This window comes from Trachurus japonicus, chromosome 20 (genome assembly GCF_045865225.1).
Source record: "Trachurus japonicus isolate A0001 chromosome 20, Traja_1.0".
NCBI classification, from domain to species: domain Eukaryota; kingdom Metazoa; phylum Chordata; class Actinopteri; order Carangiformes; family Carangidae; genus Trachurus; species Trachurus japonicus.
In genome coordinates, this window is record NC_140926.1 from 14599202 (window position 1) to 14613041 (window position 13840).

The 13840-nt window shown below is 40.5% G+C and overlaps 2 protein-coding genes across 2 annotated transcripts; both read right to left on the reverse strand.

Annotated features, from left to right (window-relative positions):
* Positions 1-1873: 1873 nt before the first annotated feature.
* Positions 1874-5386, reverse strand: klhl40b (kelch-like family member 40b). Its single transcript, XM_085763659.1, has 6 exons — positions 4070-5386; positions 3532-3692; positions 3336-3443; positions 3011-3196; positions 2714-2863; positions 1874-2302 (listed from the first exon to the last, which is right to left on the reverse strand). The coding sequence occupies exons 1-6, from the start codon at positions 5195-5197 to the stop codon at positions 2191-2193; spliced, it is 1845 nt and encodes a 614-aa protein (XP_085619785.1). The 5' UTR covers positions 5198-5386; the 3' UTR covers positions 1874-2190.
* A 1587-nt stretch (positions 5387-6973) lies between these two features.
* On the reverse strand, positions 6974-13506 carry hhatlb (hedgehog acyltransferase like, b). The gene is made up of 12 exons (XM_085763660.1): positions 13286-13506; positions 11991-12128; positions 10437-10504; positions 10236-10349; positions 9376-9570; positions 9061-9270; positions 8560-8731; positions 8269-8413; positions 8153-8188; positions 7859-8060; positions 7621-7762; positions 6974-7521 (listed from the first exon to the last, which is right to left on the reverse strand). The coding sequence occupies exons 2-12, from the start codon at positions 12094-12096 to the stop codon at positions 7310-7312; spliced, it is 1602 nt and encodes a 533-aa protein (XP_085619786.1). The 5' UTR covers positions 12097-12128; positions 13286-13506; the 3' UTR covers positions 6974-7309.
* Between the last annotated feature and the right edge of the window lie 334 nt (positions 13507-13840).

Below are 13840 nucleotides of genomic sequence, written 5' to 3' on the forward strand. Positions count from 1 at the left end.
AAAATACTAAGGAAGAACTCAACAAATCATTTTTGTTGAAATGTATTTTTTAATTCAGTCTTTTGAAGTTAAAACTGAGATTCGAGTAAGTGAGAAGGGACATTTTGCACAGCCTTTAGGAGTCCTATATTCAAGGCAGGTAGGTTTTATATCTTTTAATTAGCCACATTCTCCTGTGCTATGGCTAGCAGCCAAAGGCTTGTATTAGATTAGGTTAAGTTGGACCTGCTCTTGTCCTGAAATGAGTTTGCCAGTGATGGTAAGTGGGTGCCTATAGACACCACCGTAGTGACTGTGCATCCTGAACTGCACCCAAGGCAAATGTTTGTCACGTAACGAAGCATTGAAAACGGCAGTCGTTAGAAAGCAGAGAGTGCTCATGAGATTGCAAAGCTGAGTCTCCACTGGGACTTGAGATTTTTAGTGTGTATTCAAAAGGATTTGACTCTGTGGCCTTCAGCTTCCAAGAAAATGGGAAAATGACTATCTGAATTTAATAGCATTTACTAAAGTTTAAAGAAGATGGGGGGTAGCTTTGTATATATGTGAGAGTTTGATGAAATGTTACTTTATTGAAGAAGAAAAGAGTTTCCTTTTTTTTAAGACAATTGAGGAGGAAAATTTCTTTTTATTTTTTGTTTTGTTTTGTTTTGTTTTAGATTTTTTTTCCTACATATTTTGTGCAAAGTTATTTATCTCCAAACTGACAAAGGGTTATCAGTCAAAAATATTAGGCTACTGAATACATCAATAAATTCAGTTGTGAGTTAAATGATAAAAATGGAGTGTAAAGTGTGGAGGACCAATTAGTCGATCAACAGAAAAAACTATATTCAGCTATTTTGGTATAAGTGATTAATGGCTTTAAAAAAGACTTTCTTGAAAAGACATTACATACACTTTTCATTAAGTCAAAATTAAGATTTACAATCATTGTTGCTTAAAGATGAGCATACAGTAAAGTCAAAGGGTCTGTGACTTTCTAGCTACCCAGCGTTAAACTAACCTAAAATCTGCTGTTGGGTGCAATAGAATATCTGGTATCAATGGTGATATCGACTGATTGGAGGTAAAAGTATACAGCTTTATTCCTCTTTTTACACTCCATTTAATTTATTTACCCAAGTGGATGATTTATTTATGTGTTTAGTTGTATTGTTTTTGACTCATCTGAAGATATTTGACAGTATTTTGTCCGTTGTCAGGCTGACAAAAGAAAATGAAATTGGAAAGAAGCATTGTTGGTCATTTTGCATGTGAAAGTTCGGTTACCTGTTATAATTGAATTTGTTCGATGGTGACTTTCCCCTCTTTGGGCAAAAGTATATGTGATGATAACCATAGGCACCAATGCCATAGTTGATTCAAAGTTGTATTATCCACATACCCTCTACATTTCCCATACTTACTCATTTTGCCGCTGTGTTAAAGAAATCATGATGTGTACTGTTATTTGCTGATTCTACTTTATAATGTAAGCACTATGTCTTAGTTAACTCTGGTGTACAAAGACCATGTGTAGGCAGTAGTTGTCAAGTTCAGCTATATTAAAATACTAAAAACAGTACAAGGACAATAGTGTCTAGAGGTGCTAATAACATTAGACTGTATTTTCTGTCTTTTATTGTATTATTGACTAGTGTCTACCATCTGTAACACAGCAGAACGTAATTAAATCATTTCAATATTAAACAGTATAGATATATTATTGAAAAATGAGGTGTGTGCTGTGTTTTTGTCTCTGCACAGACTAAATTAAATGGGTTTTTAATTGTGTTTTCTTCCAGTCAGGAAGCTTACATTTTGACTTTGCTGCCATCTGTTGGAAAATACACAACTTCTTGTCAGTATACTTTCCATGATTATCAAGACATTTTTTCATTGGTACTTAAATACTTCAATTTTATTCAATTCATTGCAAAAAAAACTATATAATGTTTACAATTTTACAAACTGAATCAGCTGCTGACACACATATAAAAATGTTATTAATTAAAAAAGAAAACTGTCCTTGTCAAGAGGCCAGAATCATAGATGTACAATTAACACTGCTGCCACATGATGAAAAGTAAAAGAAAAAACACTAAACACACAAGCTGATTCATGACTGTGACCTTGAGCGTGGCTGAATGTGTCCTTGGACTGCTGTGAAACTCCTGTGGACTTCAACATTGATTTCCGGAGGTGGTTTTACATCTTGGTGAGACGCAGGGTGTTGAGGCGGACCCCCAGAATAGTGGCCCCTGCAGCGTACTTGATCTCTCTGAGGATCCCGTTCCACGTCCCCTCTGACTCATCGTACCTGAGGAGGTCGACAGGCATTCATTTGTCATGAAATGCAAAAACTGGGACAGCCGCTACTACAAGTCGATATACACTTTAGATTTAACGTATGGCTGTGCAGTACGAGAGTATTAACTGTTTTTTAGCATGATGTGTGATTATATTGAATGAAGACTGCAGAAGACATCCTATATCTGTTTGAATTACGACCAGGCTACTTTTGAAAACTGAAATTTGAAAAATAGCACCCCAGTTTAATTTCTCTTAAACATACAAACATGCACAGACAGTATCTGGTTATTTTTCTTATGGCTTTGGTTTTGACGAAAGTAGAAATATTTATTATTTACCTTTGTGATGTTCATCAAAATGTACCAAACGCAAGGATGTCTGGACTAAAATAGGAACCCTCTCTATCACTGTGACCCACCTCCAGATATCGTTCATCTCCGTGGGAACGACCTCTTCGCTGTCCTCCAGAGGCATCATGGCAAAACCTCCTACAGCGTACAGCAAGCCAGCCAACGACACCAGGTTCAGAGAGCTTCTCTCCTGTGGAAACTCTGTAAAATCTGACCATCTGAGGAATAAAAAACACATGTACAGATGTAGTAAGAGGATTTCACATTTGTGGGTTTGTACCACTGGTGACTTCAGGGCTTTGCTACTACATGAGACATCAACATTCACCTTTGTCAACTGCATTCACTGATTTTGATGAACTCACTTGTTGGTAGCGATGTCGTACACCTCCACAGAGTTTGTCAGGCCGTTGTCTGTGACTCCTGCTGCCACATATATTTTGTCCTCATGAACGGTGGCTCCACATAAGGAGCGTGCATTCTTCATGGGTGGAAGCTCCTTCCATTCAAATCTCTTGGCATCATATGCGCACATCTTCCTTAGACAGCTCCTTTTCAGAAAAGAGAAAAAATGTATGTAGCCATTCCCTAGTGCTCTCTTTGTTGCAGAATTAATACAAGCCTATGTTGCTATAATTACAACAGATAGATATTATTATTATTATTATTATTATCACACTTTATGCTCACTTGTTTTCTCCCTTTCCTCCAATCACATAGACAATGTCATTGTGGGATATCGTTGCATGACCGTAAACTGGGTAAGGAATTGACTCTGATTCTCCCCATTTAAAAGATCTGTAAACACAAAACCACAGGAAATGTGTTCATCAATTAGAAATCAGTGCAATAAATTAAACTTGAATCAAATCAAACTTGTACTAACTGTCTGTCGTAGACCAGAACTGAGTCCAAAGTCTGCTCCTGCTCCTTCAGCTCCCGTCCCCCCAACACGAAGATGGAGTTCTCTGCCTCGGCCAACCCAAAGAGGAAACGGGGAGATGGGAGCGGAGGCATCCCCAGCCAGTCAGCACCGACTGGGTCATACTGAGGTCACAGAGGTAAAACATTTGTGCATGGGTTACGTTTACACCACTGTGATGCAGGCAGACAGACATGAACAGATGCGTGTTCTGAATATGCAAACACAACATAAAATCCTGAGGTTTATATTCAACCCAAGCCTCAGTTGGTATCATGGCATTTCCACTTGAATGTAAAATAAAGTATTATGGGTCTGAATCCACCCACCAAAGGGACAGTTTGTTCTTAATGCAATTTCATGCATCATAGCATAATTTTTAGAAATGAAAGTCAAACTTTAAAGCGTATTACTGACACTGATACAGCAGGACTTGAATTATTAAAAAATATCAGAAGAACAAGCTGAAGTAAGATCTTTTTTTCTTTCAAATCACTCTTACCTGCAGGAAATAGGAGCACAGAGGATCTTCCTTGTTCTGTTCATCAAAGAATAACCCTCCTGCCACAAAAATCTGGTTTTCCTTGGTGACCAGGCTGGTGTGGTTCTTGGGAACCTGTGTGGAGAGTGATGCTACAAAGCAGTCGTTCCCCGATGGATCATAGGCCACAGCGCCCGTTTCATTGACCATCAGTATCAAGTTCCTGACAAACATGCCAAATCTGAGGTTGTCGTTCAGGATGCCTGGGAGAAGGCCTTCTTCTTCTTCCTCCTCATCATCCCCCCTCTCTCCGTCTTTGTCTGCGCCGCCATTCTCCTTCTTGCTTTTTTTCACCTCAGGCAACTTCCCGACACGAGCATCCCTAACCAGCTGGAGTTTCTGCTGCAGCTCAGGATTTGAAGTTATCAATTTGTGTCTCTCCACTTTGTCTTTCAGGTAATCCTCGTTGACCAGACGCAAACGAATGCAATCCAGCAAACCTGGCAGCTCTTTCTCCCTGTTCTCTGTGTCCCGGGACACCCAGTTCATCAAAGCCTCAAACACCGCTTCTTCCGTTTCTACGTTCAGAGTGTCGTTTGTTAGAATGGCTGCCAGCTCACTGGGGAGCAGCTGGAGGAACTCCTCGTCTCTGGAGATGAGCTGGAAGCGCTCGCAGGCATAGTTTCGGGCAGAGACGGCCAGCCGAGGACAGTCGAGCATCAGCCCGAGCCTGAAGACAGCCAAACAGTTGCTGAGGCTCAGGCGCTTTTGCAGGAAAGAGACACACACTGTGAAAATTGAGGGGATCTGGTACACATTAGCTACAGCAAAGATGTCCTGAACGTTCTGCTCTGTCACGTTGATTTTGGAGGTGTACAGGTACTTGAGGATCAGCCCCATGACACCGGGCTCCACATCCTCCAGGACGATCTCCCTCTTTTTGCTCTCCTCCAGGTCTGACAGGAAGATGTGGCGGAAGTACGAGCTGCAGGCGCACAGGACGAGCCGGTGGCAGGGGAATTCCTTGTCTTTGATCTTCAGCACACAGTCGACCAGCTTGTCATTCTCCAGCAAGTCGCACAGGCCGTCCTGGAGCAGGGTCTGCTGGTACATCCTGGGCTCGTCCATGGGGTTTATAGGTAGAGCCATGTTTGCTGGCGGGTGAGTATAAAAAGCCTTTCAGCGGCTGCAAAACAATCCAAAAAAAAGTGGATCTTCTCAACAGAGTAGTTCTAATTTCTAGCCTGAAGAGAGGCTTCAGAGGCACAGTCAGTCTGCTACGAGCCCACACCAGCTGAACCCAGGGGCGGCCCACTCCCTCAGCTGTCCTGACCCTTCAACTGAGCTCCAACTGGGAGGTTATTTATAGACAGGGTGCTCGGTGTGAAGCTATGGGCTTTATTCTGGAACATGAAATGCAATATCCACGCTTCAGTCCCTCTCTGACTCCCACCTCCAACTCCACCGTGCCCACTCCCCAGGAACATCCACCCACACTCAGACAGCTGACACGTTGCCTCATGGGAAATATGTCTGACCTGAGTCACGGGGGTCCGTGTTAGAAGCTGGCCTGCCGGGTCTCCGAGGCTGAGTCATCATAGCCAATGTGTCACTTTGTCCTTTTGTGATGTTACTTCATTTACATATTTACAACACAACACAAGAAAAGAAAAGACAAAGTTAAAAGTATAGTTTTCCTTCTGCCTTTGAATATTATATCATATTTTAGAAAGATGTTGGGATGAGATTACCTACAGCTAAACTTTTAAAGGATTATTTTTGCTGCTGCTGTATAGTTTAATTTAGCTATTGGTTCATATGAATGACACAGCAAAACATCGTTTTTACATTAATTTATGTGAGATAATCAAATATTTTAAAATGGGGGGGTATGATAAGCCTTCATTAATTTAAGGTAAGCTAGTTTCTATATCATCAGGTAGTAGTAACTACTTTGTCTGGTTGTGCAAACTATACAGTACATGGCATTTGAAATTGTGACAATGGCATAATGAAAAATGTAGTATAAGACATACAAATAACAAAATAGTGGATGTTGCAATCACTTTTTACCACCAGCATCATAGTTCAGGGCTGGCTAACTAACTACAGGCAAGGTAAGAAATAATATAAGTAAAAGCAAGAAAAGGCAGTTGCTGGAAACAACTTTTGTCAAGTAATAAAGGAGTGAAGTTTGATACTGAACTTGCTCTAAACTGATCGAACAGTTGTTAATGCTAATATTAGCTCTTCAACAACAACAATTCAGCTGATAAGCGAGTATCATCTAACTCTCAGAAATATGTCTATGGATATTCTCATTCATCCAGGTCATAGTTACCTCTGGGCGACAAATTGAATCGAAGGGGGGAATGCAAGGGGCTTCATCAGTTCGCAACGCATCGGTCTGACTAGTTGAAGCGTCTTCCTTGATAAATACAAGTCCAGTTGCCTTCGATTCAATTTGTTGCCCAGAGATAACTCCTCAGAAAGGAAACAAAACATACATAATGTCAATACCGTCTGAGGCTATCACTAAGATGATACCATCAAGGTAATTTTTTGAGACTTTGGTGTAGAGCTACAAAAAACTGTGTAGTCATTACACTATATACTACATTAGATTTGACACAGTGTATCAAATATAATTGCCCCCATTTCATGTTATTTTTACCTTTGAACACACTGTTTGGGAGTTCAGGCAGTGACTCATCACATGTGTGACCATTGACATTACACTGCACAATGTTCAAAGTGTTTCCTTCAAACAGGACGCTGCTGATGTAATCCTTCAGAAATATCTCACGCTTCTACGACAAGAAACAACACTGACTTAAATGGTGCAAAAAGCTCTACTTGCATTCATATTTAAACAGCTCCATCAGGAAGGTCAGAAACTTTACATAAAGACACAAAACATGCTGCTTTGAACAAATCTTTGCAGTTTATTTTTTGCATTAACAGTGGAGGCAGAGGTTTCAGAAACCTACTAGAGTTAAAGAGTTTAAGAGAAACATTTTGTGCACAGGGTAAGACAGTACACGTGAGGTGAACTGTACATTATGTTATCAAAAATGATTTATTAAGATTGATTTTTTTTACACTAAAATGATGGTAAACATATTTACAGTAAATGCTGTCTTCAAAATCAGCAGAAGCAAGACATCTGTTTAAAATATATATTCTAAAACCTAGATTGGCGGTAATACTGCTGGCGGCTGCATCTTTCATTAACCGAGCCACTGGGTGAACATTAAGTATTTACTCTGTTTTTGCCTTGCTAGGGTCTGCGACTGGCTGAGCAGCGGCAGGTGCAGCTGGAGCACCGGCCGGGCTGGGGGTGGCATTCGGAGGGGGGGCAGGAGGCAGAGGATCGGGGTCATCAATGAGGGCCTGTCTCCTCTCTCGCTCCTTAATCACTTGAACCAGGCAGTAGGTCATAAACATGACGATGATAGTGGTTATAGGGAAGCCTGGAAAGGTAAAAAAACAACAACAACCTAATTTTTAGTAGAGCTGGTGAAAAAAATGAATCGTCCTTAATACTGAAACATATAAAAAAACTAAATCACCTTTGAGAAGCAGCCGTTTGGTGACCAGCTTTGCAAAGTCCAAACTGTTGAGGGCCAGGATGTTGTACAAAACAATACACCAGAAGTTGAAAGTATTGAAGACGGCTCTGATCCTGCGGGACATTGCTTCTGACATTGCCACCTATGAAGAAAAAATACATTTAAAAAGTATAAAAAATAAAAACAATTGATAAACAAAAAGCATTTTATATCAGTGTTCACTGAAATGTAAATCTACCTCAAAAGAAGCAAAAGGCTCCATGGAGAAGAGCTTGGCTGTCCACAGCTCAAAGTTGAGGCCAAAACAGTTAAAGAAAGCCCAGATCAGCACCACCTGACAGGGTCCCAGCCAGAGGATGGTAACGCCGAAGGTGCACAGTGTCGCCACCAGTTCCTTCAGCACATCGTCATGCTTTCCACCCAGGTAATCATACACATACCTGTGGAGGATGAAGATATCAGAACCTCTGAAGCTGACAAGACTGATGATGAATGCTTTAGTTTAATTTACTAGTGTCTCTTATACACTCACTTGCAGAGCCAGTCATTGATTCCTCTGTCAAAGTGGCTGTCAAAGAGAAAAAGTAATGATTAGGTTTAATATAAGGGTTATAAAAAACCAAGTGTACTTGTGTGAACTCGACTCACGTTTCAGCGAACACGTAGAGCATAGTGATACATTTTGGGGGCTTGGGAGGGTCCAGATGATCCAACCTGGAAACTGTGTTGATGACTCCAAACATGACAGCAGCTTTCACCCAGTCATACACCAAGTTAAAGTAGGCCAGACCCACTGGAAACAATGCAAGCATATTAGTCAAACCATTCATATTACACCAAGAACTCTTAGCACAAAGTAGAACAGGATGCTTTTTGCCAAAACTGTTTTTTATAAATAATGTGCTACAGCGTTAGAAAGCAGTCATTTCTAGGCCAGACCTAGAGCCCAGTCAGAGAGGTGTTTCAGCAGCTTCATGTCGGTGGGGATGGTGAGGATGTACATGAAATGAAAGAGGACGTCTATGACAATGATGACCCCCAGGTGGATCAGACCCTGCAGACTTATATTCCACATCTCCCGCTCTTTCCTCGTCAGGTCCGACTTGTTGGCCTGCAGGGGGCAGCAGACACCTGAGTCAACCACCAAGAGGTCACAAAAAACCTAACATCTACTCTGTTACTCTGCAGCTCATGAAGCGCACTCTAGGTATACATAACCATGAGGGATTGCAAGATAATTAAAAGGACAGAAAAGTAAGAGAGAAAACTTTATATCAAATAACAAATAAGTGTATTCATTTTATTTAGTTGTTGCTTTCACCTCACTTGTAAGTTTTAGATCTAAAATACTGAAATCAAAGAGGGAAGCCCATCATGACAGTAAACAGTTGGGAGCTGCTGAATGACTGCAATAAATAAAAAGACACTCATTTAACGTACCTGCACATAAAACTTATCGAAGGTCATGATGGGCCCGAAATAGAAGAAGGGGAGGTAGAAGTTGTACTTGAGCAGCTCGAGGATGTTGTAGTTTCCATCTTTCCTGTCACAGTTCTCGAGAGCAAAGCTCATACAGCGCATGATTGTAAACCCACAACCTCCATAGAAGAGAACATGACGCAGCTCAAAGTCTCCCTCCACAAATCCAGCCTGTGTGGAGCCAAAACAACGAGAAATGAAGATCCTAAAGGAGGAATAAAGATGATTTCCTCATATTTTGTGTGATTATTAATTTCTGTACAGGCAGTAGTTTACCTGCCAGGACACGAAGGGTTCACACTTGAATGTAGCGAGGGTACACAGACCAGTGACGAAGCAAAGCCAGCGGATTTTCACTAAGGAGATGCTGTAGAGCAAGATGCAGTGGGACAGGATGAGGGTGACGTAGGTCCAGCCCATACTGGTCCACACAGCCAGGAGGCCATACACCATGTAAACCAAGGACCTGTACTGTGAGACAGAAATATAATAGTGTCACCACACAATGAAACTCTGTGTTTATCAAATCAATCCAAAATGCACCAGATGATAAAACTGTTTACAGAAAAGGAAAATGAAACTTCCCCTTGGAGGCTTGTTCATCATCATTTTGGCCATCTTGCTGATTCATATTCAATATGCACAAATTGATTCATATTATAAAATCGATACTTAAGCAAAGACTTTGACCCTGACATGACACATGACATGACATGTGGTCTAATGGTATTCAACTAAACCAAACCAACACAACTGATCTAGCTAAATATAGAGCTGCATTTCTATTTATTGCTCTCTCTGTCTCTTTCATTCTTCATCTGCAGTCATCCCTCCATTTGACTCTCGCTCTGTGTTTTTTCTTTCCACCTGGTCCCATTCGTCATCTGCTGTTTGGGTAATGATATAAAAAGCTTCTGTGCAATGCTGCAAAAATAAATTGTGACAAAGTGGATTTCCAAAATGTCAAGTATTCATATTAACGGCTCAGTGAGATATAAATCCAACATGATTGTTTCTTCCATCTTATTTCACAACGGCTCGGTGCTCTGCTCAGATCATTAAACCCGAGTCCATCACCGCTTTTAGCTACATTAGTCTTCCTTAGAAGATGAATCAATGAATCAGTTATTTAGAACCTGTGGAGCCAGCATGGAGCAGATCTTGGCGAACAGCACGTGACCGGAGAGAGCAAACAGGATGTGCGCACAGAATGTGGAAAACCACATCGTCCACTCAAAGTCAGCCGTGTCCTGCAGAACAGTGAGCAGAAAGTGAAAATGAGAAACCACAGATGTTTGATCAGTAAACTCCCACTTAATACACTTTTATTCTCTCACCATCTTCCTCCCGAAGTAGTACCACCCTGGTTGCACAGTGGGTTTGAACGTCTTTCTGTTTGCATTGACTGGAATAAGAAATGACAAAAGAGGATGAGAAATTTATTTTGTAGATTCAATTAAAAAACCTCTGTACTGTTCTTCCTCGCTCTTCTCACAACAAGGTTTGACGGAGAAACTGCAACACAACAACAAACATAGCACAGATATATTTACATTTCCTTTTTGTAGTATTTTCTGTCTTTTATTTTAATCTCCTTGTCCTTGAGTGCAGACATGATACACACTATGCAGGGCCAACACAGGGCCTATTTTCTTCACTCCTCTGTGGTATTAATACTGACACCTGATCTCCCCTGCGTGGTCCGCATAGCTCCAACTCCTCACCCTCACACAGTGACACTGCCTCGACATGTACACTGCACATTGTGTTGACTTTATGTGACTGTACTACAGCAGGCAGAAGACACAACTTACAGTATGTCTCAGCCTGAAGTCAGGGGAACCTAATGAACTGCTTTTTGTGTTTTACTGCACTCGTCCACAGAGCTGCCTACAGTTATGCTGTTACGGACACAATTAGGATGAAATTTCTATTAAAGTTTGGCTTAAACTTTTTGAATTGTTGCTTTTAACATGGTCTGTGAGAAAGGTGTCTTCCATGGTTACCATCTTGGATAATATCACTAAGATATTTCAATATGCAAAATATGTCAGGAAAGAAAAATACAGTTGTTTAGGTACAGTAACACAATGCAAAGCCATACAGGTGTTATCATGTAAGTGAACTCCCTCACACACTTATTCTCTATGTCTTGTGTATTTTCAATGCCTTCTTCAATAGTAAACTGTAAATTTAGATGCTGGGTACCATCATTTTGCACCATTATTGACAGATAGAGTCATACTAATGTAAAAAGTGACATTTTGCATATGAATCCATAGCTGTGAAGTAGTGAACATACTTAGTATTTACTAAGTAGTGTCTCCACAGAGTTCTTCAGAGATCATTTGACAGTAGGCTGAGCAGAGCATATTACTGATAGCTGAATTCCCTTTCAAATGTCAAATGCCTGTTTGGTAAATTTAGGGTGGGGCCACACAGATGTTTTCATGTATTTGTTGTGTGGGTGTGTACAACTACTGACTGTACTTGACTGACATGATACCTGTTAGTTTAGTTTCTCATGTTGAAGTGGACAAACTTTTGACAGCAGATACGGATCTGTATTAGCTGATTATCAAAGAACAGCAGCTGTAGGAGAGGTTTCAGTGTTGGAAACATCAACAATTGTAAGTTGTGTAAAATATATCTTGCTCCACAATTGTGTTTCTCTTCGTGTATCAGTGTATGTGCATAGTTTAACTAACCAAATTTAAGGGAATCATTAATTTAAGGCTCTAAGAATAAATAAACAGCACTTCAATGATTTAGTCTTTTACTTGTGTACATTTCAGACTAATCCATGATTATATAATTAATGGCAAATCTACATGAGCATGATATCCTGCTACTATTCCTACTTGTTGTGTGTTTGCATGTTGACTACTCACCACTGGACACCTCAAAGATCCAGCTGGCAGCCCAGGACATGGCCAGACACAGCATCGTGTTGTAGAAGTAGAGCTCATATCTGGGAAGTGCAGCTTTGACCCCCATGGTGACACAGGGAGGACGAGCTCCGGAGGCTCCTGAACGCACAACATCAGACCAGTCAACAGCTCGTCTGCACAACTGAAACTGAAAGGTGTACACCTGATCTGCCACGCAATCAGGAACCTATGTTATGACCCTGTTGGTGTTGTGCCAATGGTTGACTCTAAAATGATTAGTCTACAATACTGAGTAATAAAATCCATGCACATTACAACACAATGTATCATTCATAATATAATATACAAAGTAATGTTTCTGTATGATGAGCAGTTTTACTTTGATTCACATTTTCCTACCTCTGTAGTTTGCTTTTACATTTTGAATGCAGGATTTACAGTCTAGATCAAAATGGAATAGGAAATAGTCTCAGGGTCAAAACTCAAAGTACCCAGTGAGAAGCATAGTGGCTCCCCTCAGAGTATATTATATCACTATTATCATTATATTAGCCTATATCAGGAAAAAAAAACCTTTTTATTTTTAGCTCATCATCATATTTTTATACAAAACTCAACCTGCAAAGTAACTAGTTTCCTACAGATGTCAAATAAATGATATCTAGTCAGATAGAAATGACATGTAAATATGCAAGTTAAGAACATTAAAAGTACATTTAAGTACAGTACTTGAGTTACTACATTACACAACTGGGCACACAGCTGTTACCTTTCATAGAAGCTAGCAGGTATTTATAGGCAATTAGCTTGTTCAGAACTAGCTATATTTGAGTGGCTTTATCTTCTTCTGAACTACACTTTAATCAGAGTAGCTCAGTATCTCGTTTCTGCCAAATGACACTGAGTCCTAATCACTAAGGAATTTTATCATATCACATTTATCAAGGAGAGAACAGAGGAGGACAAATGGGCAACTTTCCACCGATTGGTAAAACGTAAAGACTCTAACAAGGTGCAGCTGTCTGCTATTTTTATCCAACCAACTTCTCTCCTGTGACTTTTTTCTGCAGCTTTAATGCTGAGAAAACTCGCTCTGGAAAGCAGAAACCACACTCGACCAATAGTATTTGATGTTTGCGGTTCACGACACCCACGCTGAACCAAATAAATCATGAGTTAAATCAATATTTCTCTCTGTTCTCCTCTAACAATGTCAGCTCATCATGCCTGCAGTTGAAATGCCACACGGTCATGCTCTTCAGTTTGTCCTCTGCAGCACCTGTTGTGATACTGACCTTGAACGCAGCAGTTGCGAGCCCGAAGAAGTTGCTATAAAAACGAACCTTTTTTTTTTCAGTTTGTTCACACAGAGACAAAAAAAAATTAAAGTTTCATGTCAAACAAAACAAAACAAAACAAAAACACATGGGGAAAATGTAAACTGTTGTATCTGCTGTGCATCCACAGGGCGCAGGCTGGGCTGCAGGTCCCTCTGACTCCCTGAGAGGGAGCTGCCACCGGTTAAAGGTGACAGGATGTATTTATACTTTGACCACTGACACAGAGGGGGCGGAACAGGCAGGGGAGGGGGGTCCTGAATCAGTATAATAGGTTATAAACCTGGCAACATCAGGCATCTGAAGAGTCTCCGATCTTGGCATGTTAAGTTACTGTACCTACCTTCCCAAATGATGCAGCAGAGGGTTCATTCAACAAAAACCCACTTCCTCATATAGTAAATCTTCCATGTGTAAAGAGTCTGTCATCACTTCTGTACATGTAGGCCTAAATTTTGTATCAGACTATTAAACTGCATTTATATCAAAAGGAGCATAGATTTCCATAATAAT